This window comes from Eurytemora carolleeae, unplaced genomic scaffold (genome assembly GCF_000591075.1).
Source record: "Eurytemora carolleeae unplaced genomic scaffold, Eaff_2.0 scaffold1354, whole genome shotgun sequence".
Taxonomy (NCBI): domain Eukaryota; kingdom Metazoa; phylum Arthropoda; class Copepoda; order Calanoida; family Temoridae; genus Eurytemora; species Eurytemora carolleeae.
Genome location: NW_019397245.1, coordinates 42995 through 55782, shown reverse-complemented (window position 1 = coordinate 55782; position 12788 = coordinate 42995). Strand labels below are relative to the sequence as shown.

Sequence of the window (12788 nt, the reverse complement as noted above, 5' to 3'; positions counted from 1 at the left end):
CAAAAGATGAGTACACCTCTGAAATAACTTTCCTTGCATTATAACCTTGCTATATGCATAGATAGCAAAGTCTGATTCACTACCGTACTCTTGAAACATTTATATGATCAATAATGCGTGATATATTGTTTTTTATGGTTTAAAAGTTTTTTAATTCTGACAATTCCTATATGTTTTCCTGCAGTAGAAATTGGCGAGTTACTTTAAATAATAAGTAATCCAAATTGTAAACATGGATATCTAATTCATACTTGATCAGACAAAGCTTTTAAGAGTACCAATGTGAACTGACCATTGCAATCTTTGCAGCAAAGGTCTTTAAGTTTAAATTTTTTAAATAACTTCATATGATGAACATACATTTTTCAATGTACATATTTCACTTAATTCTATAGTATTTGTTTCAGCGCTACATCAATTCATCAAGTTTGCTTAAAAGTGTAAAACGGCCATTTTGTTGTACTGTTTCCATACTGCAGGTGTACTTCACATATTTGTGCTATACAACCTCTTGGGCCCTGGAACATCATTTTATAGAAAATCTAAAATTAATATAAAAAAACAAATTATGAAATAGGTTGGTTTCATAATTGACCAATGATCATTTCACATAGACTCTATGCCTTTCACTTTACAAACGATGATTTTCCGTTATAATTATAAATCAAATGATGTTTTTTATTCACCTAATTCATTTTATATAGTTTATTTAACAGCTTTAAAAAATCGAAATTGAAATGGATAGTCTAGGGAACATACTGTATTATAATTTGTAAACATTTACATGATTTACTTTGAACTCCCTTTCAGGCTGAAAGAGACTGACAAAATTCATACCGAGGGATTGTCTAAATTCCACTCTAAAATATATTCTATTCTCTTTGGTTATTATGCACTGCTGAAACACCTGTATTTAAAAGTATTGAATATTAAGGCACAGTTAAGCCTGTATAAAACCTGTATTTACTTTGATTTAAAAGTATTGAATATTAGACAGAGTTAAGCCTGTAAAACCTGTATTTACCTAAATTTAAAAGTATTGAATATTAAGGCAGAGTTAAGCCTGTAAAACCTGTATTTACTTTGATGTAAAAGTATTGAATATTAAGGCACAGTTAAACATCTAAAACCTGCATTTACCTTGATTTAAAAGTATTGAATATTAAGACAGAGTCAAGCCTGTTAAACCTATATTGATATAAATCTAAAAGTATTGAATGTATAGGCTGAGTTAAGCTTGAAACGCCTGTATGGATCTGAATTTAAAAGTATTGAATGTATATAGGCTGAGTTAAGCTTGAAACGCCTGTATGGATCTGAATTTAAAAGTATTGAATGTATATAGGCTGAGTTAAGCTTGAAACGCCTGTATGAATCTGAATTTAAAAGTATTGAATGTATAGGCTGAATTAAGCTTGAAACGCCTGTATGAATCTGAATTTAAAAGTATTGAATGTATAGGCTGAGTTAAGCTTGAAACGCCTGTATAGATCTGAATTTAAAAGTATTGAATGTATAGGCTGAGTTAAGCTTAAAACGCCTGTATGGATCTGAATTTAAAAGTCGCCAAGAAGTATTACTGCTCAGGTATAAAAGGAAATAGTTACTTACCTTAAAGAATTATTTTATAATCCTTATATCTTTGCAACCTGGTGTTGTTGACCTTTTATATTAAAACTTTAAATTTTTCGAGATAAAATAGTTTAAAATACAATGTTAAATAGTAAAGATAAAGGGAGTGTTCAGTTTTTTATGTAAAATAAATTCAATCGTCAAACGTTACAAAACATTTATGAAAACAATAAATAAATCAACGTTTTTACAAAATTCTTAGTTCTTTTGAGAAAATTTCAATTATAACAATTTTCAGACAAAAAAAATTATTTCAGGTTTTTAAAATAAAATTTTTGTTAAGTGAGAGTTTAAATAAAATCCAGAGGAAGAGGAGAAGCAAATGTGAATATTTACAAAATATCAGGAAAATTTTAAAACCTTTAATGAAACATTTTTTTTAAAATTTTATAACCTTACAACATTTGAACATGATTCCCATCACAAACATTCATCATGATTCTTATTACAAACATTACATCGTGATTCCCAACACAAACATTACATTATTATTCCCATTACAAACATTACATCATGAATTCCATTACAAACATTACATATAATTCCCATTACAAACATTACATTATTATTCTTATAACAAACATTACATCGTGATTCCCATTATAAACATTACATTATTATTCTTATAACAAACATTACATCGTGATTCCCATTACAAACACTACATCATGATTCCAATTACAAACATTATATCATGAGTCTTATTACAAACATTACACATAATTCCCATTACAAACATTAAATCATGATTTCCATTACAAACTTTACATATAATTTCCAATATAAACATTACACTTAAGTTCCATTACAAACATTTCATCATTATTCCCATAACAAACATTGCTTCATGTTTCCCATTACAAACATGACATCATGATTTCCATTGCAAACATACACGTAATTTCCATTACAAACATTACATCATGATTGCCTTACAAACATTATCCGTAATTCCCATTACAAACATTATCTATAATTCTCATAACAAACATTATATATAATTCGCATTACAACTATTACATCATAATTTCCTCAATTGGCTGTTACTTGGGAATGTTTGACTACTCTACAGGTGCTCTCCCGTGAAGAAAACATGAACTTGCCACAAACTCTAATTTTATGATCTTTTTTTAACCTAATGGTGTAAATCTTTTATAATAATTGCATAATGTATTGGTTTGAAAAAATTTTCAATTTTTCCCCGCCGCGCTTTAAGAGTTCTTGTAAATATTTTTCTTTGGATTGCCTAGACCATTTTCAAACGTCACATTTCCCGCACGTTCCAATTGTAAAATTAAATTCCGCACATTTTTTATTAACATTTTAAAGTTTTTTAATACTCAGAAAGCATCCAGATGTGTACAGACCCTTTCTCATCCTAATAATACTCAGTGTTGTTCAACAATTTAGGAACAGACATTTTCAAAATTTTAAATATTCTTATTATTATTATTATTATTATTATTATTATTATTATTATTATTATTATTAATTCTGTCATTATCAATAGCATAATTAGTGATTTTTTTCACAGTTTAAGCAAACATTTTTCGCGCAAATTGCATTAAACATTTTATACAATATCTGTTTTTCCGCGATATTCAATTTTCCTGAATGTTTACGAAAGAAGTTGCCAAAATGCAGAATCGATAAATTATAGAAAATTTTAGCGAAACTATTTATCGAGTCCACTGGAAACTATTTATCGATTCCGTTGGAAACCATAAAAAATACGAAAGATGTGATAAAAATATTGAAAATGGTTAAACTGCAGTGGTGTAACTGTTATAAGGGCATATGTTGTTAAAATATTCCACGAAGTTTTCAGGCACAAGAACAGTTTTAAAAAAGACAAATGTGTTGACACTTGAATGAGTTACTTATTTAGTTTAATCTTTATTTAAAATGTTCGCCTCAAAATGGGCGGTCAAACTTAAAGATCTGTTGTTTGGCCTTTAATTGTGGCGATTTGCCTCTAAATGTGTTGTTTGATATCAAAAATATAGTTGTTTGACCAAGAAGATGTTGTCAGACCTCCAATTGTTTTGTTTGACCTCCAAATATGTTGTTTCACCACTTGTCATTTGACATCAAAGTTGTTGTTTGACCTCCAATATATTTATTTTTAATCTCTTAATGCTTTGTTTGACCTTAAATATTCTCCTTGACCTCCACATGCATTGTTGACCTCTAAGTGTATTATTTGACCTTTATATTCGGGTGTTTGACCGTCAAGTTTGGCATTTAACTTTATTATACAAAGGCGTTTTTTACAATGAATTTGGTTGTTTGGCCTCCAAAGATATTGTTTGACCTCCAAAGATATTGTTTGACCTCCAAAGATATTGTTTGACCTTCAAAGATAGTGTGTGACCTCCAAAGATATTGTTTGACCTCCAAAGATATTGTTTGACCTCCAAAGATATTGTTTGACCTCCAAAGATGTTGTTTGACCACCAAAGATATTGTTTTCCCTCCAACGATATTGTTTGAGCTCCAAAGATATTGTTTGACCTCCAAAGATGTTGTTTGACCTCCAAAGATATTGTTTGACCTCTATTTAAACTGTGTTCTATGTGCAGAGCGAATAATACCGAGAATATCGGAAATATGACAATAAACTGCGAGGATATAAATGTAGAAGGTGGTCCTAACAAAACATCAGGATTAGCATACATGTCAGCTATAACTATAGGTAACAATAAACATACATCACATAACGGAAATATGAAATCATGAACGTTACACTTAGTCTGATTAAAACTAAGAAGGGTTTGTGGTTTTGAATACAATACTTCAAGCAGGAACACCTTTTCTTTTTCCACAAAGCTCTATTATTTTAAATTTTCTGTTTGATTTACAGCCAACTCTGTTATTTTTATCTTCTCTTGATTTCCGACCAACTCTGATACTTTTTATCCATCTCTTGATTTCCAACCAACTCTGCTAAAAATGTATTCTTTGTTGATCGCCAACCAACTCTGTTTTTATTTATCCTCTCTTTATTTTCCAACAAACTCTGTTATAATCTGTCCTATTTGATTTCAAACTAATTCTTATATTACTCATCCTTATTTTGATTTCCAGGTTTATTTCGTTTAGCAGCTTCTCTGACACTAGCCCGCCTTCTTCTACAGTTCAGGAGGAGGAACATGTACCTCCTCTCCCTTACACTCAGGAACATCATCATTAACATCATCATCATCGCCATCAGCATTTACATTTTCACAATCATCATAATCATAATCATCATTAATATCCTCATCATAATCATCATTGATATCATCATCATAATCATCTTCAATCATCATCATCGTCAGAATGGTCAAATTTCTGAACCAAATTGACTGATTTTTTTAGAAAATCCTTGGGTTTATGAATTTATGAAAATAGTTTATGAATTAAAAAAGATGTACTTTTCGGAAAAAAGTTTCAATGCCGTATACTTATATCAAGAAGGAATTGACCAGCAATGTATGGTAGTTGAACTAAGAATGCAGTATTATTGAGAAATCTTTTAGGATTCCTTTTAGGCCTATCAGACGTTTTTACGGTGCATAATTTTTCAGCAAGAGCGCAAAAGCAGTTTTAAAATCCTCATAGATTGTCTATTTTGTAGGGATTATACTAATGATAATTAGTTTTATTCAAATTATTCAATAACGTCAACGAAAAATGTGACAATTAAACTACAGTAAACTAATTAGTTGTCCAGGAATAGGTTCAGAAATAGAAATTAATTCTTATCATCCAAAATAAGTAATTTGATTTAGTTATTGCAGGGGAAATTTGTTCCAAAGCTAACGCTTGGTCCATTTCTAACACTGAGTGTTAGAAATGGGCCAAATCTGCAAAGTTATCTTTTTCAAGCGTATATATCTTTAAATCCAATCTGAGTTAAACAAAACTGCACCATACACTTATTAAAAATGGCTAAAACTATTTATTGAAATTAAAAATGTCAACTTTTAAAAGGTGAGAGAAGTAGTTTTTGATGATTCTTGTTTTCATTTTCGGACATATCCATATTTTGAAACAATTACTCTATTTCAGCTCATGTCGCGTTTTTGAAACATATCCTGATATTGAAACAATTACTCGAATTCATATCAATGTATTTTTTCAAGTGTTTACGCACTTACGTCACAAGACAAGATTTTTGAAAAGGTAAAATATAAACAAAATAGAAAATAGAAAATAAAACACATTGATCTTTTGTAATTTTAAAAACATTACGGCATTGAGAAATGAAAATATTAATTTGATTTGCTCCTTAAAATGTAGATTTAGTTAGAAATGTGGGAAATTGATTGCTTAAAATACAGGAAAATTAAATCAACTTTATTCTCTTTTTTTAACTAATAACATGAGTATCTTAGATTCTAAATATAATTCATCAGTTAATTAGTTAATTTATTAATAAGTTAATTTATACTTTCATTGATTTATTCTGTAAGTTATGAAAATAAGTTTTGTTTTGAATTGCGGATTATTTTCAAAAACGGGAAAGTGGGTTTTGTCTCAAAAACGCGACAATGAATGAAATTCAGAATATATTCGAAAATGAAAACCTGACATTGTCTTGAAAACAGCCAAGGGTTTTCATATAATAAGAACTCCTTTTACACTTTTGATTTAACAAAATAGTTTAAAATTCGGAATTGGTGTCCTAGTGATGCTTGTTGTCGCAAAGGAACAAGATTCTGACGATGAACAGATAGACAAGGTATAACCCACGAATCAAAATCGATAATGCAGAAAACTCTTTATTTCCTAAAAAAAATAACGAAATGAATAATGATGAATAATTATTACAGGGTTTACAAATTTATAATGAAAAGATTCTTACGATTATTACCAATGGATTATTTTCTTGTTAATGTAAAATTTGTTTTAAAGACTGTATTATGAGATCTACGTTGTAAACCGCAATCCTGCGAATTGTATATCTCCTGCCACTTTATTATGTTAACATGTTATTGTGCAATAAATATTACTTACTTACTTACATTTTCATCAAATGAATGTTTGCAATGACCTTCATGCTTTGAAGGGCCATATCATTTGCAATATTAGTGGCAAAAATTCTAACTCCCAAACCAAAACAAAGTGTTCGGATTTTCTTGAAACATTATTAATGATGATTAATGATGAACTGTTCCCAGTATTCTCTGTCTTCTCACATTCTCATTATTCTCCTTCCTAGCTCAGGATTCATTCAATCCTATATTCAGGTAAATAATTCATTTATTCATCCTTTTATTCATTTATTTACTCATTTTTTCATTTATACATTCTTTTGTTCATCTATTCATTTATTAATTTATTCATATATCTGTTTATCTATTTATTTATTCATTTATTCCTGTATACAGGAAGATATTTCATTTATTTATTTATTCATTCATTTTTTCATCCTTTTATTCATTCATTCATCCTTCCTTCATTCACTTTTAATTCATCTATGCATATAGCGTGGTATTTTTACCTTCCGGTATAGCGGTGTTTAATTCATATATATATATATATATATGTTCCTTTGTTCATCCATCCTTTCTAGGCGAAGCTGGGTACTTCGCCTGTAATGAAACTAATGTCCTCAATCTCTCAATGTTCAAAACCATTTTTTGCAGATTTTCTGGAATTTTTTAATGAAAAGACGACATTTGTAGAATTTGATGAAATCTGCAAAAAAAATCATAGAGCATAAGAAAATCAAGTTAATGATGAAAAAGAAACTATTGATTCTGAAATTTATTTATTGAACACGTTCTAACGAGAAATATGTACATAAACATCAAATTAGTTTACTGTATAAAATTTTGTTACATTTTTCTCCATCGCTTTGTAAAATTTTTATAAAACTGATTCTCAAAATCATCACTTCAAAATGGACAATCATTGAGGATTTAAAATATTGGATTTGCGCTCTTGCTGAACAAATATGCACTGTAAAATTAAAATTATCCTGATTTTTTCCCAATCTTATTTTCTTCTTTTTCAGAACAATTTTCTAAAATTTAAAAATTGGATAGAAAAATCAGTAATGGCAATTTCACTATTAAATACTAAATCCAAATATTTGTTTCTTAAATCTTCTAAAATTAAACGCCCCACCCCTCCCACCCTTCTGCATTTTTTCGTTTCAACCGCTTAGCGTTGGCAATATATTCATTATTCACATATTCCACTTTATAATGCTCTCAGTTTTATATTTATAATTGCGTAGTAAGAATCCTAAACATTTTATTCAGGGTGTTTATTGTCTAGTTTTTAATGGTATTTCTACACATAAAATGCAGGTTTAAAGCCTAATAACCATATGCTGTATTTGGCAAAGGGTGATCTGAAAAATAATACTTTGAAATTTATTTATTCTATAATCTTTAAATATTCCACTTCGCCCTGTATTGGGACACTCTTAAAGATGGGACACCCTGTACTATTGGCTATACCCTTGGAAAATACATCACCCTGTATACTGCATATTGTACAACCTTAATTTATTCTGTGACACCCTTTATGTACACCTTTATATGCACTAAACACGCGTGCATATGAATAAGCATAGTAAATGTAAATTTTACGTGTAAAAGATGTGCTTATAGATAGAAAGATAGATAGATAGATAGATAGATGTATTTATGGTTTGCCTGTATATAGATTTAATATATGTATATATATGTATTCATATACTGAAATATGACATGTACATGATTATTTTATCCTTGGATGACATCATTATTATTATACAAGTTTAAGTATAATCTTCCGTACCCCAATTTCTCCGCATTGAGTGGTGGGGATCTTTCTAGCTCCAATGAAGCATAAAGCCTGGCCGCGTCAACCTTGTTGCACCGGCTAGTCGTGTACGACATAGAGCTAGGTATGTGGATGCCCGTGGAAGTGGATATTTAAGAATCGTATGTGTATTTGATGTTGTTAGATTTTAAATTGTCTTACCAGTAGGAAGTCAGGGTCCAGGGACAATGGGTTTGTGAGTTTCAAGAATCAAAAATGGATTTAAAACATTGTCCTCCTCTTACGCAGTTTTGTGGATCTCACTATATATAATTCATCATTAATGCGAATTCGATTATTTTTAATAGTATTTCAAAGATATTTAGACTATTACATAGCTGTAACCTGACAATACTTTTAATAAAATAAAACCAATTATTTATGACATAAAGATTTCGTAAAAAATTCAATATAAATATCACAAACAATAATGAATCCCAATTGTTCATGAGGGAAAAGGGGGAATTTTAGATTTGATTTTATTAGTACTCCGATTGCTATTTGAATCGTTCCGACTGTCTGGAATTCTACATATCGGAGGCCAAATCTAAAGAATTTGAGCCGCGGCTCAAATATGGTTGTTTTCACTTTAAATTATATTTAATGTTTCAAGATTTAATCCGGCGTTCAATTGAAACCGGTTTTTGACGGATTTGAGACGCGGCTCAAATTCATTAAATTCGAATTAGGTCTCTTAGTTTCTTCGATGGCGATTAAGCAATTGTATACAATGTTAGAGTGTTTTTTTGCTTTTGTTTTTTATCATCTATTTCTTTGAACTTTTTTGCATTTTAAAACAAACATATAAAAAGTTGTTTTGCATAGCAACTAAATATATTAACAACTCATACATTCTTCCCGACTAAGCAATTTCATTTATTACGCACATCGGTCTGCTAACTGTTTCTAACAATCAGCTGTTTAAACTTTTACTTTCTAATTGCGTCAAACAGGTTTACAGGGCTAATTACTTTCTACATTTACAATATTCAGAAATAATTGTCGGACCGCTAATAATCGAGACTCTTTTCCAGCCATCCAGCACATAAGTTCGCCACCTTGTACGTTCCATTCATGTTATGAAAAATATATTGATTACCAATGGATTATTTTCTTGTTAATGTAAAATTTGTTTTAAAGACTGTATTATGAGATCTACGTTGTAAACCGCAATCCTGCGAATTGTATATCTCCTGCCACTTTAATATGTTAACATGTTATTGTGCAATAAATATTACTTACTTACTTACATTTTCATCAAATGAATGTTTGCAATGACCTTCATGCTTTGAAGGGCCATATCATTTGCAATATTAGTGGCAAAAATTCTAACTCCCAAACCAAAACAAAGTGTTCGGATTTTCTTGAAACATTATTAATGATGATTAATGATGAACTGTTCCCAGTATTCTCTGTCTTCTCACATTCTCATTATTCTCCTTCCTAGCTCAGGATTCATTCAATCCTATATTCAGGTAAATAATTCATTTATTCATCCTTTTATTCATTTATTTACTCATTTTTTCATTTATACATTCTTTTGTTCATCTATTCATTTATTAATTTATTCATATATCTGTTTATCTATTTATTTATTCATTTATTCCTGTATACAGGAAGATATTTCATTTATTTATTTATTCATTCATTTTTTCATCCTTTTATTCATTCATTCATCCTTCCTTCATTCACTTTTAATTCATCTATGCATATAGCGTGGTATTTTTACCTTCCGGTATAGCGGTGTTTAATTCATATATATATATATATATATGTTCCTTTGTTCATCCATCCTTTCTAGATAAACATCAAATTAGTTTACTGNACTGCTTACACCTAGCTCCGCGCTCCACAAAGTTCCAGAGATCCGGGCGGAACCAGACTTCCTTCCATTATCCTGTATACAGGATAAGTCCGCAATCTCTCCCTCCCACAGGAGAAGGTAACAATAGTTCGCTCCGCAGGAGAAGGTAACAATAGTTCGCTCCGCAGGAGAAGGTAACAATAGTTCGCTCCGCAATGTTCCAGAGATCCGGGCGGAACCAGACTTCCTTCCATTATCCTGTATACAGGATAAGTCCGCAATCTCTCTCCCTTAGACTAAGCCTAGTTGTGAGAAAGCCTGCCGTCAAGATTGATGATCTGCATCACCATCATGAAGTTCTACAAACACCTTCTAACTGATATTCGTCTATAGTTTCTTTATTAATTTCTAAACCAATCAATTTAAGCCCCACTTGGGAAAATATTTCATAACCTTTTGTTCTAATAAATAAAGATTAGAAATACCATTAGATCTCTTTTATTTCATTTTAAAGTCAACAACGCTAGTTTAAGGATGAAGGGAACCCTGAATTTAAGATCGAAAAAGAGTCAAACTATTACCGTACAGTCATCTCTGAAGCCTTATCCTTTGTGGCAGTTTCTCAAATTTATTTGGCATTTTAAAATGACATCTTTATACAAAATGTCGTCTTAATTTATATTCTTTTATTGTATTAAAAGTATCTTTATTCTAAATATAACCAATGTTTTCCACTTTATATGAGAAACCATGCAAATTGCAATGAATGCATTTTAAATTGAAACAGTGTGTCCCAATAAACATGGGAATTGAGTAGCTATTTTGTACGTTTTTTATTGCATACTGTACAGTAATAGTAAAATGGAAAATGTTTGCACTCAAACACAGTCCATGGGTTTTCCTTATCACTAATTATCTTGCAGAAATGTTACAGACACAAATTATAGAACGTTTTATAAAGTACGGCACAACAGTCTTTTACCGTTTACATGAAATATACTTTAACTTTATAATAAAAAATAAAATTAGGTAAAACAAAGCTAATTCAAAAAAAAACGATTTCCTTTTCTTCACTTAATTCCCATGTTTATTGGGACACCCTGTAAATTCCGACCGTTTCAAGAGTTTCACGATTTAACCTCTAGTCATTGAGATTAGCCAATTATTAGAAATTGGTTGGAAAGCATCCCCTCAAGCAATTCCTCATTGCTTCATATAGAATCATATTATAAACTTTTGCAAATTTAGTTACCATGAAAAAAAAACATACCTGTCATTATTTAAATGTGGTTTGTCATTTTTGTGTTGCTAAATTGACTGGATTTTAAAGTTATTGAATAAAATCAAAGTTTTTTATTTCTTTGTTATTTTTTAAATACAGGGTTACCCACAAAGGTTGAGACTTCAGAAATTCTTTAAAATTGTGGTTCCCTTTATTTGCATATTCATTGAATAACCCATTAAAAGAGTATATTCACAGAAGACTTATTTTAAACTTGAAATGTCAGATTTAAAGAGTTTAAGGTCGTCTTTTCAGTCTCATCCGTTGTGTGTAACCCTGCTTAAACAGGAGGTACTCGGCGTTATGAAAACATTTTTTGTACATTAGTAAGTATGTTTTCAACTGTTATGTTAAATTGTATATATCCTGTATTTCCCTAGCTCCAGTAATTATGAACTGGTTTAATCTGGATTCAACTAAAATCCACCCAAGAAGGAAACTAAATGAAGGGGTGTGTGCTTGTAAAGAATAGGGCACATATTGTAAGTGCCCAGTTCGCTTAGTTTAAAACAAGCTAAACAGTAGAGGTTGCGTGAATCATAAAATCAATATGGATGGATACACGTTAAATGTCAAAATGAAAGTAATCAGTTTAAAGAAACAAAAAAAGGATCTTTTATTCATACTTGATCAGACAAAACTTTACTGGGGTACTGTTGTGAATCGATCATTTTCGTCACTTGTCACTTTGTCACTTGAAAATAACGCTTAATGTCAGTTAAATAGGATTTTAATTATAACCAATTTTTTTTTATTAATTTTGTCCCTTAAGTTGAAGTTTTTGTAATTGAAGTAACTTATTTAGACCATAATCATAACTATTTGGGCCGAAAATATGGTCATTTTGTAAAAAAAAAACTGTGAAAACTGAACCAAACAAAACTGTTCTTACAATTCTAAATGACTAGAACTACAAGGGAGTAAAAGTGAGTTAGCTGAGTTGAACTGAAATGTTAAAGGTGTGGCGACACTTTAAAGTTGACCTAGTCTTGAACACATGCAACTTTTCATAGCAGTCTGGAGCTATGTGTAGTTTCCCAAATGCCTTTTCCCAAATGACAACTTCCGAAATGTAAAATTTCCTGAGCGGCAACTTTCAAATGTACATTTAAGGCTAGGTTAGGCTTTTTAAAGCAGCTGCAGGCTGAAATCGGGGCCGAACACTGCAAGCAATAATGGGCCAGGGGCTGAGCACTGCGGCTATAACAGATTTCGGAAGTTGCCACTTGGGAAGTACCTCAGGGAAATTGCACATTGTTAAAGAAACAA

The 12788-nt window shown here is 30.4% G+C and overlaps 1 protein-coding gene and 1 long non-coding RNA gene across 2 annotated transcripts in view; both read left to right on the top strand.

Annotated features, from left to right (window-relative positions):
• LOC111713003 (facilitated trehalose transporter Tret1) overlaps positions 1–6870 on the top strand; it is a 29792-nt gene extending 22922 nt beyond the window's left edge. Inside the window, exons 11-17 of the mRNA XM_023487780.1 lie at positions 1520–1587; positions 1916–1978; positions 2977–3042; positions 3407–3460; positions 4215–4327; positions 4720–4810; positions 6798–6870. Coding sequence (XP_023343548.1) covers positions 1520–1587; positions 1916–1978; positions 2977–3042; positions 3407–3460; positions 4215–4327; positions 4720–4810; positions 6798–6870 — 528 coding nt within the window. The remainder of the gene's footprint in view (positions 1–1519; positions 1588–1915; positions 1979–2976; positions 3043–3406; positions 3461–4214; positions 4328–4719; positions 4811–6797) is intronic.
• Positions 6871–10264: 3394 nt separating this feature from the next.
• On the top strand, positions 10265–10537 carry LOC111713000 (uncharacterized). The gene is made up of 2 exons (XR_002767576.1): positions 10265–10375; positions 10432–10537. It is a non-coding gene; the product is annotated as an uncharacterized LOC111713000 (long non-coding RNA).
• Positions 10538–12788: the final 2251 nt, after the last annotated feature.